At 47.1% G+C, this 16,618-nt stretch overlaps 1 protein-coding gene across 1 annotated transcript in view; it reads left to right on the top strand.

Annotated features, from left to right (window-relative positions):
• The window catches only part of LOC308078877 (leucine-rich repeat transmembrane neuronal protein 4), a gene marked incomplete at both ends in the record, with an annotated part of 195,521 nt that extends 184,873 nt beyond the window's left edge, over window positions 1-10,648 (top strand). The window contains one exon of the mRNA XM_080420220.1: window positions 10,319-10,648. Within this exon, the coding sequence (XP_080276346.1) occupies window positions 10,319-10,648 (330 nt within the window). The remainder of the gene's footprint in view (window positions 1-10,318) is intronic.
• Between the last annotated feature and the right edge of the window lie 5,970 nt (window positions 10,649-16,618).

Here is a 16,618-nt window from a genome sequence, read left to right on the forward strand (position 1 = left end):
CGGGCAGCACAAGCGGCCCCCCGGCTCATGGGACCCCCACCGGTGCCGATGCCAAGATTAGAGCGTCAAGCGTCCACGACGCTGACGCCACCTCCCGCCGCTGCTGCTGCGATGGGGGCTTGTCCCCACCGCAGAATGATAGCAGCGGCCCTCCCTCCCCCCCTGCCAGCGAGGAGTCGATGGCTCTTCACGATGACGACATGGCGGAGGACGGGGAAGATTTCCTGGAGCTCCCGTCGTACCAGGACACCCAGGAGGTGTCCACGACGAGCCCCGGACGGGGAGAACCTCCCGCAGCCACCGAGGAAGAGATCCTCGAACCTGTGGCGGCTGGTTTCAACGAATGGCTAGCCTCACTAAGCAACAGGTTGTTAGCAGCGCTGTTCTAGCTTAGCTTGCTAGGACAACACCAGCTCGTTAGCCTCTTCAGAGCCGGCGTCTGTACCACGAAGAACGAGGCTACAATCGGGTGCTTTGAGACACATAAAGGGTTTTCATAAGAGTATGTTGAACTGTTTATGCTGTTTCCGTGTTTTATTCTGTTCCATTAAAATTTCCCAAAATACACAAGCACACTTCCAGCCCCGGTCAGGAGGTCACGACGCTAGGGGTCCCTGGGGGTCCCCGGGCGTCGATGCCCTCCTCTATAAGCCCATTGTGCCTATCAGGCCTGCTTTCACAGCATGATAGACAATAATGGGATACTTCTCTGCCTGTTTTCAACAACTGTCGGGGTGCATCGATGCATAGGGATCACTAGGTGGTCCCCGTGTTGATAACCACCCCTTATAAGCCCAAAGCGCTTGGAAAGTCCCTTGGTGACTTTCCAAACGCTGCTGGGATGAATACTGTGCATGCTATAAACAAGACAAAGGTAATAAACCCATTGCTATTTCTATACACCAGTGTACATGGGTCACGCCAGAATTTTCCAATTCTACCATCCATCCGGCAGAGGGCGCCAGAGGCCCACTGTGGGAAGGAAGGTTTGCAAGATGGCGGTGCGGGTCGAAGGTCACCCCAATATTTACAACCTGCCAAGCACCGTGTCACGCCAGCCTCTGGAGGGCGACAGAGTGCTTCCTTCGGTGGAGGTGGCTCCGTCGCTTCCTTTAGCCAGGCCAAGAAGCCTAGACAAGATGGCGACGGACTTTGTAAACACCAAGGGAGCAGCGTGGAATGCTTCCGTACTCAGTCACGTGACCCCCACGCTTGCACGGGCCCTGTGGGTTAGGTGCCGACGTCACCTGTTTCCATGGAAACGGATGTCAACGTCTCTTCACTCCTGGTGAGTTAACCGTGACTATTACTAGCTATGGTATGCTAGGTTGGCATAGCCTCCAGTCAGACTGCTGTTGTTTCACTTAGTGGCTGATTAGCCTCACTAACATCGACACAGTTAAAGAGCAGTGTTGTTTTGGTGCAGTGCTTAGACAGTCCCCTAAAACAACACGTGGTGACCATAGCTCTCCTTCGTTCTTGGTTAGCCAAACAACTACAGGTAGCAGCTAAAGGCTAAAGGCGACCTGTAGCTAGGCTAGACTAGACCAGGCTAAGCTTACAGGCTAAGCTAGTTAGCCCTTTGTCTACACTACCACGATGGAGGCTCAGGTTCACTGGGTGCCTTGAGACAAACATAAAGGGTTTTCATAAGAGTATGTTAAACTGTTTATGTTGTTTTACACTGTCTTTGTGCTTTATTTTGTTGCATTAAAAATGTACTAAAATACACAAGCACATTATCCAGCCCCGGCCAGGAGGTCACGACGCTAGGGGTCCCAGGGGGTCCCTGGGCGTCGAGGGCCTCCTCTATGAGCCCATAGAGTCAGGCTGATGTTGTTTCACTTAGCGGCTGACTAGCCTCACTAACATCGACACAGTTAAAGAGCAGTGTTGTTTTGGTGCAGCGCTTAGCCAGTCCCCTAAAACAACGCTGCGGTGGGCATAGCTCTCCTTCGTTCTTGGTTAGCCAAACAGCTACAGGTAGCAGCTAAAGGCTGAAAGCGACCTGTAGCTAGGCTAGACTAGACCAGGCTAAGCTTACAAACTAAGCTAGTTAGCCCTTTGTCTACACTACCACGATGGAGGCTCAGGTTCATTGAGTGCTTTGAGACACACATAAAGGGTTTTCATAAGAGTATGTTAAACTTTTTATGTTGTTTTACACTGTCTCTGTGCTTTATTTTGTTCCTTTGAAAATGTCTTAAAATACACAAGCACGTAATCCAGCCCCGGTCAGGAGGTCACGACGCTAGGGGTCCCAGGGGGTCCCTGGGCGTCGATGGCCTCCTCTATGAGCCCTTTGTGCCTGACAGGCCTGTTTCACAGCATGGCAGACACTAACAGTCTCTAATGGACGCCACAGTACGAGTCCGCTGGACCGCGTGGCGACGTCATCGGTCCCCGTGGAAATGTGCACGTTGCCCACGGGACTGATAACAGCAGCGCCTCCTCCCGACTCGCTCGCTCGGTGAGCAGCTTTTGGGAGGGTTGCAATCCGAATCTGTTTTTATCCCAGTACATCAGCGTTGCACTGTGTTTTACTGGTTAAGCTCAGTACGGCAGTGACACACTGTGGTTGTACTGGCCAGGCTCCCCTGAACAACAACAACACATTGTGGTTGAACTGGTGTGTTTTCCACATGCCTTGTGTTACTTCCTAGGTCAGACGAGTGTGTCTATCTCAGGCGGAAGATAAAAGCAGCCATGACTCTAAGAGAGAAGGTTCTCTCTCTCTCTCTCTTGAGCATGAGCGTTACCAGAGAAATATCTACGAATCAGAACCGACTGGGTTTCTGTTCAAAGCTTTTTCTGGTGAGAAAAAGGGGGGGGGGGGGGGCGTACGGCCCTTTCTGAATCTGAAGGGCCTCAACAAGTATCCATTTCTTTGTTGACGACCGTAAAAGCTGTTGCAAAACGGTACATCAGGGGCACTGATGGGCGGGCATCAACCTCTAGGTTGCTTGCCTCCACGTTCCAGTCTGGCCTCCACACAGAGAATTCCTGCACTTCGGCTACAAAGGGGAGTGTACGAGTACACGGTTTTTCCCTTTGGTATGTCATTGAGCCTGCGAGTGCTCGTGCAGTGTACCAATGCGGCCATAGCTCCACTGCGGCGACAGGGGATCGGTCTGTCGACTTAACTTCGACGACTGGTTAATTGCTGGCTCAGAGGAGGAGGTGGCACGGCACACGGCCGTGGCCCTCTCCCACCTGACGTCGCTATGTTCACAGTCAACGTCCAGAAGAGCGTTCTGGTTCCATCTCAGCGGACCACCTTCTGGGGGATCTCGCTGGACTCGAACACGCTCAGAACGCGGCTGTCCAAGGGCAGGTTAGACAGCGTCTTAGCTTGTGTGAGGTCTTTTCGCGTAGGGCGTCAAGTCACTTACAAACTAGGCATGCAGGCGGTGAGTCTCATGGCTTCAGTCATTCACTTAATCCGCTTGGGCAGGTTCTACATGAGACCTGTATAGAGGTGGCAGCGGGCTCTTCGGATCCCACTCACCTCAGGCTTTCAGCTAGTGGTGGTGTTTCCAGGGTGTCGTGGAGACACTCGGATCGTGGTCGCAGGTGGCTTTTCTGTCCCAAGGGGTCAGTATAGGCGCTGTGATATCACAGAAGGTCATCACCACGGACGCCAGCCTCACGGGGTTTTTCCTCGCTCTCAAACAGTTCGGTGCTCGGTTTCCGGGTTGTTCTGTCTCGATCAGAACATACAACACCGCGACCATGTGCTATGTCAACAAGCAGGAAGGTTTGGCCTCCCTGGTGTTGGACGGATTGGCGTGCGAGATGGCGCTGTGATGCGACTCACGTCTCGCGTCCATTCAGGCGTTCCAGGTGCCGAGCCTCCTGAACGAACTGCTTTATGCTTTCCCACCAATAGAGCTGATCCTCCCCATGTGGGGGAGGGTCAGGCTCAGAGGGTTGTTGATGTTGCTGGTGGCCCCAGCATGGGACACGTAGAGGTCAGGAGATAACTCCTCTCCTTCACGACGTGCCTTGGGCCCTCCTTGTCGGCAGGGACTTGCTGCGGCAGGGAGGGGGGACGCCCTCAGGACCTAGACCTATGGGTCTGGCCCGTGAGAGGGTGAATTTGAGCTCGTGTGGCCTTCCCCCTGACGTGATGGCTACCATCCAGGGCGCAAGGGCCGTGTCCACGAGGAATGCTTACGAGGTCAGATGGGGGTTGGAACAGTCACCAGTGGTGGTGGCTTTCCAGGCCTCGATGTGTAGCATTCTTACTTTCTGCAGAGAAGGCTAGATCGGGATTTATCCTTCTCAACAGTGAAGGTGTTTTGGGGCGGCCATTTCGCTTGCCACGAAGTTTCGATGGCAAGACGGTGGGCCAGCACCCCTTGGTGCGCCGGTTTTGTGCGGCGCCAGGAGAGCCAGGCCGGGTAACAGGCCACTGTTCCCAGCCTGGGATCTGACGGTTGTGCTGGAGGCACTATGCTGTCCATCGTTCGAGCCTTTTGAGTCTGTGGATCTGAGGATCTTTAGTCTCAAAACGGTCCTCTTGGTGGCCCTGTCTACGGCTAAACGGGTCAGTGACATGCATGCACTCTTGATGAGTCCGGAGTGCATGAAGTGTTTTAACAATGACAGGAGGGTTTTGCTTAAACCTAACCTGACGTTCGTTACCAGGACCGGGGTGGCCCCGGATCCGGGTGAGTTGGTAGCCTTCCATCCGCCTCCCTTCGTTTCGGCGGAGGATAGGCGGTTGCTTTGTTCTGTCCAGTGAGAGTTGAAGCTCTATTGTCAGAAGACAGCGGCCAATCGCTCATCGACGTAGCTCCTTGTCTCTTTTGGGCCTTGGGGTTCAGAGGAAGGCGGTCAATAAGGCAACGTTTTCTAGATGGATCCGAGATGCCATTAGGTTGGCTTATGTGAGTAGTGGTGCCCCTGTCGGAGGGTCTGAGGGCTCACTCTACTAGAGGCATGGCTACATCCTGGGCTCTCTACAGGGGAGCTTCGATCCAGGAGATCTGTGCAGCCGCAAAATGGGTCGTCCCAATCGACTTTTGCGGTTTTCTACAGCCTGGACGTGGCGGCGTCATCCTTGGCGCGCGCGGTCCTAGGCGTAGCGGCTGCCTCCAGGCCAGTGGAGGGAAGGGAGTAGGCTTGGGGCTTTCTCCCTATTTCTCGACTTCCTCTGGGGTTTCCGTGGGACCAGCTGGGCTGGCTCCCAGGAGATGGGGCCCTGTTCCTCATATTGAGTTATGAGGCAGGCTTGTGTCTGCCTGTTAGTAAATAGGCGGACTCTGGAGTCTGTCAGGGCCTAGCTTGATTATCTATCCCGCATCCCAGCCCGGTGGGTTGGGGGCGCCCATGGGGCCATAGGTCACGTCCAGGGGGGACGTGACCTAGGAGCTGAGGGACGTGCGGGGTTGTCAGGGTTGTGTGGCTCATTACCTCAAGGGGGGTTTATGAATCCCATAGTGAGTAGTAAACGGAGAACCGTGGTAAAACTAGAGGTTACGAATGTAACCCCGGTTTTAGTAGGTTCGGAGTTTACTACTCACCAGACACCCCTTTCTGTGCGCATTTGGCATGCAGAGAGGAGAATGTTAAGAGGAAGAGCCTACGTCACGAGGGAGCTTTATACTCCCGGGTCTTCCGGACTCGTGACATACCCTTAGCCAATCAGTATTGGCGTCGGGAGCGTGTGTGTTGCTCTGTGTCATCGCCTGAGGGCGCTGATATCCCATAGTGAGTAGTAAACTCCGAACCTACTAAAACCGGGGTTACATTCGTAACCTCTAGTTTGTGTGCTTGACTGTCTGTAAAACCTATGTTGGTGCGAGTATGAGTTTGGGTGCTCGCCTCAATACTCAGTTATTGAAGGCCTACGACTGTTTGAGGAACCTTTAGCTTAATAAGGACCTTTTTGTGTTGAACTGCCCTGCCTGCTCTGTCATCCTGCTCTGGGGTCCTGTTCTACACTCACCCTGACACAAAATAGAGATGCCAGGTTTAAAGTGGATCATTTCACTATACTGTAATTTAATCCGCTAGAACAGTGGTTTTCAACCCTCCTCATATCAAGGTCCATTACTTATTCAGCATTTGATTCACGGACCACCATTTAATGAGACTTAGCCTCTCAGACCCAAAACTTAGACTGTTTTGTTGTCCTTTGACAAGATCTTGTCCACAATTCCATGCTGTATTGGTGTGGTACCATTAGGAGAGATAACAGGCAAACGTTGATCAAAATAACAATTCTTTAAGTAATGCAGATGTTTAACAATAATTCAACTCTTGAGAGCGTAAAATACGGGTCCATTTGGTTTAATTTCACACTCAAGAGTTAAAGATCTATAAGGGTCCATTTGGTTACCAACTCTCCATCGTTTAGCTAGGGCCCACCTGGAACCACCCCAAGGACCACTGGTGGTCCCCGGACCACTGGTTGAGAACCACTGCGCTAGAAGGTGGAGGGTTCACGACATGAAAATGTTTAGAGAACCACAACACCCAAGGAAGGAATAATGGCTGCTAGAGTACTAATAGGAATGAGACTGGTACAGTACAACACCAGGGAATAATAGCTACTACAACATAATAGGAATGAGACTGTACAACAAGAGGTGGCTGCTGGAAGGGGGACACACAGAAGGGAAGGGGGGGGTTGGGGGTTCTGGAACCGAGCACAGAGGAGTAATCCACTGAGTGCCTATAATGTAATGAGCAGGCCTGGCTTAATGGAGTCCATTTGAGAATGCATGCAGGAGATAGAGAGGGAGGGAAGGTGATGGCGGTGCTGCTGCATGCTGCTGTTGTTGCTGGTGATTGGCGTTGGGAGGATGGAGGGTGGGTAGAGAGGGAGGACGGGGGGTTGGGTCGATTTCTTGAAAGATAAGTCTCCCCGAGGATGACTTCCAGTATTTGTTTGCTGTAGTGATGTTGTTTTGTCATGTGACCGTTTCCCGGTCGATGTTCAGACCGCTGGGAGTTCAACAAACAGCCGTGCGTGACTCACTTCGTGAAATGTTTTAACAGCTAGTTGAACAGTAGTGCTATCTTGTTTCGTATGTATTGACAGCAGCGCTCAAGGCTGCAATTAGTGCTGATTTTATTATAGGGGAGTGTATTGTGCACACATTTGGATTAGCCTCCTTCTGTATCAGTGTCTTCATAAATATGCATATTCATGTTTACAAAGAGAAACCATGTTATGTATCTTGGGCTGGATATAAACACATGCACAAACACATGCTCACAGACACACACATTATTCTCCTCGTTGACAACTACAAGCTGATGAAATGGCTTTCCTTCCACAAAATAACTGACCTCATAGCACACAGAGGAATAGTTATTGGTGGCTACCATAGGCCCATGTCTAAGCCTATCATTCCTATCATTCCGACTTTAATGTACTATTATTGTCTTATTGCGTTGTCTGCTGTTATACTATATTATGATACCTGGGGGATGAATTGTCTCACAGAGGGGGAGAGAGGGAGAGGGAGGGAGAGAGGTGAGCTTTAAAACAGAAAGTCTGTTTTGTCTTTTTGTTTCCTTCTTGTCATTTTTGGGCGGTGAAACCGCCCCTATAAGTGAGATTTGGAAAAATGTACATTTTCCTGCGCTGTGATCTGGGCCCAGGAAATTAGTAGAATTATCCTGCGCTGTGATTGGCCAATCACAGCCTATTCAGGACTGTGATTGGCCAGTGTCACATGACACATGTGCATAGCCCTATATAAGCAACCATAACTTGAAAAAAACCAAAATTTGGTTTTTTTCAAGTTATGGTTTTGTCCATCATAAAGAGTGTTTCAATAAATGTATTTATCCTTTGTACATGATTGATCGACTCCATTCAGTATTGTGATTAGCTAGCAAGACACCGCCCACTTCACACAGGGTGTGATTTTTTAAGTGCCAAGTGTGGTTGAATAAGGTCTAAAAACAGAGCTTTAATATCCGTCTGGATGAATGATGTTGCAGTGTGATTCCTGCTGTGCTCCCATCAACTCCTCAAAGGCCATGGCTTGTATTATTTATCTCTCCCAATTTTGTGTCACATTTTGCCGCTGCCGTCGCAATTGTTGCTGTCATTGCTGTTGTTGTCGAATGTTTGTTGCCATGGCTGTGCCTGTGTAAAGATCTGATGATCCGTCTCACCGCCAGACAGCCATGTTTAAGTGTAAGACAACAGTGATAACCCCACTGTCTTTATGGCCCTCTCATGACTACCCTCAACTGGCCTCTTTTAAAGAGAGGACAACAGATCATCAGATTGTTTTAACTGCAGGAATTTCAAATAATGTGAAAGGAAATACTGTTATGGTATTCCCATAAACAGTAAATACTGTAGTGTGTGACATTATTACTAACATTAGCCACATCGGTAAACCACATCCGTGCAGAGCCTCACCCCGACAAACTCAACCAAGCTCTGCAAAATAGGCCTACAGGGACACTTATATCAATGTGCATTTAATTTCACAGGGAACAGTAGAAAGGCTGCCAGAGTATTGCAAATATTGCTGGGTTTGATAGACCAATATTGCACCAAGTACAGTGAGTACAGAATATAGGTTATACAACTAGCAACTTCCTCAACTCCACACACATTTTGCCTTTTCAGCAGTTATGGCAAACATTTCTCAGTTTGTCATGTATTCCATCTAATTAAAGAAAGCAACTGATATTGTGTGCATATGAACTATTTCTTTCTATAGTTTCCATTATCCCTTTCTCTTCTTTTAACCCATTCAATCCGTTCCCGGATTGAATGTCATTTTTAGATTTCTTTGGCTGTTCAAAAATAGCAGATATACAAGCTTATAGCGCGGCACGAGTGAGCTTGTAGATCTGCTATTTTTTGAAAATGTGTGCAAATCTTTGAATATATATACATTTTTAACTCAAATCTTTGCTTCTGGGGGTCCCTGGAACAAAATGTTGTGAGATGGGGGGTCCGCAGACAAATACATATCATTTTGGGTGGTCCTTGACATGAACAAAGTTTGAGAACCACTGATATTTTAGCAACATAAGTTTTTTTCAAAACATTTGTAGAATCCCCATGAAGCAAAGACTTGAGTTAAAAATGATCGCTTTAAAAAACATATATATTCAAAGATTTGCACACGTTTTTATTTTTTTTCCAAAACAAATAGCAGATCTACAAGCTCGTAGCGCGGTACCTATGAGCTTGTATATCTGCTATTTTTGAATAGCCCTAAGTATAAAATAATGGTTATAGCTATAAAAAAAACTAAAATGGAAGATCATGAAAGGAGTTGGGGAACGTGCGTGTGTGTGTGTGTGTGTGTGTGTGTGTGTGTGTGTGTGTGTGTGTGTGTGTGTGTGTGTGTGCGTGTGTGTGCGTGCGTGCGAGGGGGGTGGAGGGTAGTGGAGGTATGTCAGTGCCACATGAGTCTCATCTGTTTGCTTGGCACAGTGCTCATGATGAGGAAGTCAGAAAACCAGGCTCATAACCAGATGTGAAGAGAGCTCCTGGCTCTGAGACAAGTGACGCAAGACTGGAGGGAGCAAAAGCTCTGTCTGTTTGATTTCCTCCTGCAGGGTGGGGGGGGTGTATGTGGGGCATTGGTGCCCCACATGTCAGCCGCTGTGTGGTTTGTGTCATTCATTGATGCTTGCCTGTTTGAACATGTAAATTAACTTCATGCTTCTGTCAGTGACATTGAGAAGTTGGGTGTAAGTAGTCCCCAGGTTCTGAAAGACATTATTTACACATGGAGGATGCAACGAATCTACCGATATAGGTTTTCTAAGTAGCAAAAGAAATTGACATATTCCATATTGACAATTCCATATTAACTTTTTATGTTCACTGGAGTGTCACCTACAGTATGTCCTTCGTTGTTACATTCAAGAACAAAGCAAATAATTCTATTGTATTGTCATTCATTTGCATGTACCCCAGTAAATACCTCAAACACAATTTTAATGATAATATGAATAATAACAGTAATACTACTACTACTAATAATGATAATAATAGAAAGCCCATTGTTCATGATCACAAGATTATCCATGCTTAGAATGTCACAACTATAACTACCCAGAGTGAATAACACAATTAACTCCAAAGTTGTTGAGGGTTTTTTACAGTGTGGTTCTGCAGGAGTCAAACAACAATTCATGTATAATAATATAAAATACTGGTGTTATATGATAATATTTTGTTACCCTGAATGACACGTCTCACTACAGCCCACAAATATTGATTACATTTCTTCAGCAATTAATGTATTTCTCTCTCTCTCTATCTCTCTCTCTCTCTCTCCCTCTCTCTCTCTCTCTCTCTCTCTCTCTGTCTGTGCTCCAGGTCCCCCACCAGATGGGCGCGTTGACGTTCTACCGTTACGAGCAGCCCATCGTCGACTACTGCCAGGCTCACCAACCCTTGCGGCTCAACATGGGCTACGAGGGTCCCCCGCAGGGCCTGGAGGGGCTCGAGGACCTTGGGCCACGCGACCGGGGCACCATACAGACGGTGGCATTGCCCGCCGTGCCCTCTGCCGCCTCCGTGGGTCAGGGGCCTGTGCCTGGGCTCTCCCGCTCTCCCCCTGCCTCCCTCAGACCGCCGACGGAGGGTCCCGGCGGCAGCCCCTTCCCCCCCGCCGAGCGCACCACCGCGCTCACGTTTGGACGCTAGCAGACGCACCGGAGCCACAGGTGGACGTTAGAAGTGGGTCAGGGGGCCTTTGATTCACGATGACTTTTGAACCAAAAGGGGGCAGGGGGAGTTGTGTGTCATTTTCAGTGTGGGCCTTGTTTTGCAGCGCATCAGTATTGGGAAGACCGCCAGAGGGTGCTGTGGAGATGGCGACAAAACAGGGGGAAAAAAATAGATTTCACACCATGCCGAGAGAGATTTGGCATCCGTCACATGTTGTCCGACCGGTTCTGAAGGCTGCTCCATCCTGAGTAATTGTCTCCTCATATCTCTCTCTTTTTAAAAACCAAACAGAATCCCTGATTTGCCCCATCCCTCCTGTTTGCTCATCGGAAAGTGAAACGTGATCCGACAATTATGACACGTGGAAGTGTTTGGTTTCAAATCTGGCCTTTGTTTCTGTCTGTGACATCACAGTGGGGAAACTGTCACGGTGAATAATGCCAATCTACCTGTTCTGAGGCAGGAGTACAAAGAAATGTGCAATAAACAAGGAGTACGTCTGCAGGACAAGAGAATGAGAGCCACAACTTGAAAGAGAACATCAAGCTTAGTCATCATTGCTTTAAGCTGAAAGGCTTCTTGCTGTGATTCCCATTAAAATTCCCCCATCAGTTGTTGTTAACAATATCAAATCCATATAATTATTCCATTAAGATAAGTTACACTTTTTTTTAACAACATAATTTTTCTTACTATCTCTTTGAATGTGGAGTCTCTGAATTCCATTTATGTGCATGTCAAACCAAAGATAGTTTACTTTTGTTTTTCTTTCGATGCACATAACCTATTTGAATGGTGAAGCTTCTTTAGACTGCCAGCTGGCCTACAAAACTCCTCTTTGCCAATTAACTCTTTGACTGCGGACGACGCGATAACGCGTCAAGTGCTACTTTGTCCAGTTGGCCGTCGACGCGCTCGACGCGCTGGACGCGCGTTCATTGTTTAATCTCTGATTGCGCTATGCTGCTTAATATTCAATGTTATTCTCGAGTTCCACTTACTTCACGGACATCTGCATCCGGTTTCATGACCTGGATTCCGTTTCCGGTTTTTGATTCTTTTCCCCAGTCATTTTCGTCCAAAATAGGTAAATAAACGGTCTTTCACACGGTATGACGGACAAACGGACAGATCTCTTCTATAATCTATGGTCTGGGTGACGATCAGTCATCGCCGTCGTATATCACAACGTAATTTTCGCCGATCAAAACAATGGGGGGGACGTCAGATCCGTTTTCATGTTTTTCCTTGTCTAATCTATGAAGAAGGGTGAGAGAGACCCAACGACATGATCAAAGCTGTCATGTGCTGCGCTCTAGTGGCGGATTTGTGCTGGGTCTTTACATTATGTGTCCTTAAATTATTTTCATGAGAAAAATTCAAAATATAAAAATAAAAAAACACGAAAATTGCTGGCACTGGGGGAGTACTTTATGAAAATACTCTGGCAGTCAAAGAGTTAATGTAGAGTTTGTTACCAACATAGAGTATACAGTCAGACCTTGTTGTAGTCTAATGCGATGGAGGACTGCTGATTATCTTTAGTGGTCATCAGGTTCTTCATGGTTTATAGATAGATGTGAGGTAGGGAAACAGACAGCATTAATGGTTGAGGGTATATCTTCATCATATTCAGCCAACATCACTTAAGTTGTCATTTATGATCTTGGTAATGTTCTTAGGGGGAAAATATATATATATATAAACAAGCGAAAACTTCAGAATGGATACGTGTGCCATGAATTTCATGAACATACAGGTGCTGGCAGTTTCACAGCAAAACAGCAAGCATTTGTATTTGGTTTCATGCCAGATTACATAATTACTATGCTTTAAAGAGGGAAGCAAAGGGTTACACGATAAAAACCATTACATTTGATTGCAGATGGTCTGTACATATTCTACAACAAAGGTCCAATTCACTGAAGGTCAAATCTCTCACTGCCCCTAAATGGCCGAAATCATTAGAGACACTGTTGAATCAATGCTTGACATTCATCAAACGGGAGTATTTGGAGTGCGTCGTGTCACTGGGCTGGCAAGGCCACATGGAGAATGATGGTTGACTTCTCCTAATTCTCTCTGACCGGAATATGAACCCATGAACTCTACTGGGCGATATTGGCTGACAAGCTCCTTTTGAAGCGAGTGTGCCTGCAGTGCAAGGACTTGATTGCACTCTGGTCACCCTTAGCAACCGTAGAAACCCCCTTTTTTTCATCGACTTGGAGGCAATGAGGACTAATTGAAGGTATATGGCTGCTGTGGTGGCCTGTGCCCGCAACTTTGACAGACTGATTATGGTTATTTTTCTATATGTGAAAGGTCATAATCCCTGTGCAAGCGGTAGGTCCAATGGTAAAAATGGGAGGGGCCGAGGTGAGTCACTTCCAAACCCTCTGAGAAAGGGGTATGGCCTCACGGTGAAGACAATAAAAAAAAGAAACAGAAAAAGAAGGAAAAAATATGGAAGCATTTGCTTTTTTTAATGTTTTTTCCTTTTTTTCATGCTTGGAACAAAAGAGACAGTTTTGAGATGTTCAAAGATGATGTCAAGAAAATTCTATGAGACTAATCAAAAGGACAAAATCTAATAGAACTTATTTATCGTGTAAATAGAGAATCTTTAAACAAGAAGGGGGAAACAAGTACATACTTCACTTCTTCTGAAACACAAACTGCCTGTGACCAGAAGAGGAGCCTTATCCACTACGCCAGTGGGAATCTGTTTCCGAGATGACTCGGTGAAAGGTTTTCCTGCTCTGATGCTCCCCTTGTTTCAATGATAAATATTTTTCTATCTGCTCCCCGTCACCATTCCACCACTCTACCATTACACACAGAAATTATATTATTGGGGTTATTTTTCAAATCCAATCATTTGACCGAGTCACGCAAGAGCGGGCGATTGGGAGCCCTATTATTGTGATGTACTTCAGTGTCAAACTCTCACAGAGACCCATATTTTCAGTTCTGGCTTCCTGGCGCGTTTTCGGGATCACAATCTTGCAGGAGGTGGCTGTGTGATATGTCGTTACTTTCATCCTACCCCAGTCCTTTTGTGTAAGAAACCTGACACTTTTTTCAGACATTTCAAGATGTCTAGGAGAGGTAGCGTACATACTGCTCTTTGTGCCAAGAGCTAATCTTGTGAAGGGATGTTGTTTTGATGTGCCATATTTTTTGTCAAGTATTATATGAAGGCCAGCTGCACCGCTGTACCCCCACCCCCGCCCCAACACACACAAAACACACAAAAAAAACACCATTTGTGACCCCAACCTCCTCATAATATCATGACCAAGAACAGAAGGGTTAAGTCCCTTCGTGTACAGGACGTTGCATTACAGCGGTTTGTTCGCTCAGTATGGTTGCTTAATACTGCTGATTGAGTTTACGTTGTAACAGCAAGCTGTGCCAATGTCTTTGTAATGGGAGCTCTCACACAATTCTACCCATGTATTGTCTTGCCTTGCTCTGTATCACCTCTGCTAACTCCTTGGCCTGAATTTCATGTCTGCCTCTTGGTGACTTGGGTGAACCTGTTTAATGATGTTCTATTTCCGTCCGCATGCTGATATTTCAGGAAACTATGCCCAGTTAGGGGAGAGCACTGAACCAGAGACAAACAGTATGGAGGATATTTCCTATCCGGAATGCCCTAGAACCGTAAGCACGTGTGTCGTGGACAACCTCGGTGTTTTTTAAAGTAAGTTGTTCACTGACCCCCTCCCTGCCCCTTATCTCGCCTACAGTACGATCCCCCAGCAACCAGGCGACTGGGCCGGGCTACAGAGCGATGCTTGTTGGGCATTCACTCTAGGGATACCCTTCCCCCCCTTTTGACGGTCTCGCTCCTGCCAACGGCAGACTACACCACTACCCCACACATACTAATCGCTTCAGTTCAGAGAACACTGATATGGAACAATTCAGTCCAAGTACCACGATCACACCTTTATTTATTTTTTCACTCATAGCGTGTAATTGGAAGGCCTAATAAAATCATTGTATGATCACAATTAAATCAGCGACTAATAAGCAATTGATTAATCTGTGTACCTCCCTGATATTATTTTGATATGTTCTTGTGGAAAGTTTGAATCCTGCTGCCCCCCTCCCCCGCCCCCTCCCCCCCTTACAATGCCACCGGAGAGCTGGACGCACAGGTGCTGCATGCTAATGACGTTCGTTTGAGCCACTTTCCAGGACTGTCTCTGCTTTAGCACCGCGATGCAGAGAGGCTTTGTTTTGTACTCTGCTTTGTTTGTTTTAGGTTGTGTAACCCTTCTCTACACCCCCCCTCCCCCCCAACCCCTTTGAGTTCAGGCTCAAATCCCTAGTGGGAATATTTCAGCTTTTTTTACGTCTTTCTTATTTTTTTTCTCTTTGTTCCTGTTTTGTTTTCTTTCTTTTTTTTCTCCCTTTTTTCCTTCTTACTTTTTTCTTTTTTGCCTTAGGGGGTGAAGAGTCACAGGGGAAACTTTCATATTTCACTTTATGCTCAAAGGAACAGCTAAATGTAAGTCCCCAGAGGAAAAAAGGCAATGCCGAGAGGTGAGGAGAGGAGAGGAGAGGAGAGCCACAGATACTGTACAAAAGGGAAGAGAGAGGGACAAAATGGGATAAGTGCAAGGGCATTTTATTCTATTACGATGAAGGATTTGTGATCTCTCTGACTGTCCCCAGCCTTATTTCCACAGGGAGAAATGACCCTAGGAGCTTCAAACAAACTCAGATATACCCAGATTCGGTCACACACAAAAGCATACTGTGGACTGTACATACAATGTATTACTATTACAAATACAAACACAGTCTTGCTTTATATACCATATTTCCACACATACCTTACACATTGCATGTCTTAATAAATGCTCACACGTACTGTATAGTGTATACTTACATGCACATACCCACACACACACTCTTACTGACAGAAAATAGATTTTCAACCAACTATTTAATGGAGTTCTTCATGTATAATTTAGTATACATAACATCCTAAATATTAGATGTCCAGCATGATGTAAGGATATTCAAACACACCCATCATTTTCCAAAGAGCCGGCTTCAAACGCACACACACGCACACGCGCGCGCGCACACACACACACACACACACACACACACACACACACACACACACACACACACACACACACACACACACACACACACACACACACACACACACACACACACACACACACACACACACACACACACACACACACACACACACACACACACACTCTCTCACACTCACACTCACACTCACACGACATTCTGATACACTGATACACTAGAAGTTTTGTTGCCATGTCAACCAGGTGTGCCCTCTTTAACCTGGCATTTGTATCACATGCTTCAGCTACTATGGCAGTTAAACCCCCAAACCCCATCCCCAGTTCAGCCGGGGCCAACCAAAACGGCTCGGTGGGCTCTAACCTGATAAATAGATTAGAAAAATGAATTCTAAGCCAGGCGTGGATTTGCTGCTTCTCTTCCTCACACATCATCATGCATCTGCGTCTCACCCAGGGGGCAGGTGGCAATGCCCGCCTGGCCGTGAGTGCCTGTGGGTATACATATACGGCAGGGCCATACATATACGGCAGGGCCATACATATACGGCAGGGCCATACATATACGGCAGGGCCATATGGCAGGAAGTAAAGAAGACTCCAGAGAGAGACTATAGATAAACATGGCGAGGGCTAAAGCAGAACAAAAAACAAACACAGTACAGCACACGCAGACAGTGTGCAAACATGACGTCTCCCACCACTCTGTCCATAACATGCACCAACAAAGCGTCTCTTTTGCAGTTTATTTATTTTCCTACGTTCTTCGTTCACCTCTCATTCCGTTACATAAGCGACGTAGTACCTATTTGTGGCTTCCTCCGCTGTCAACAGCAAATGTAAAATGGTAACAGACGTA

The sequence above is a fragment of the Gymnoscopelus braueri genome, assembly GCF_963280865.1.
Source record: "Gymnoscopelus braueri genome assembly, chromosome: 22".
NCBI classification, from domain to species: Eukaryota; Metazoa; Chordata; class Actinopteri; order Myctophiformes; family Myctophidae; genus Gymnoscopelus; species Gymnoscopelus braueri.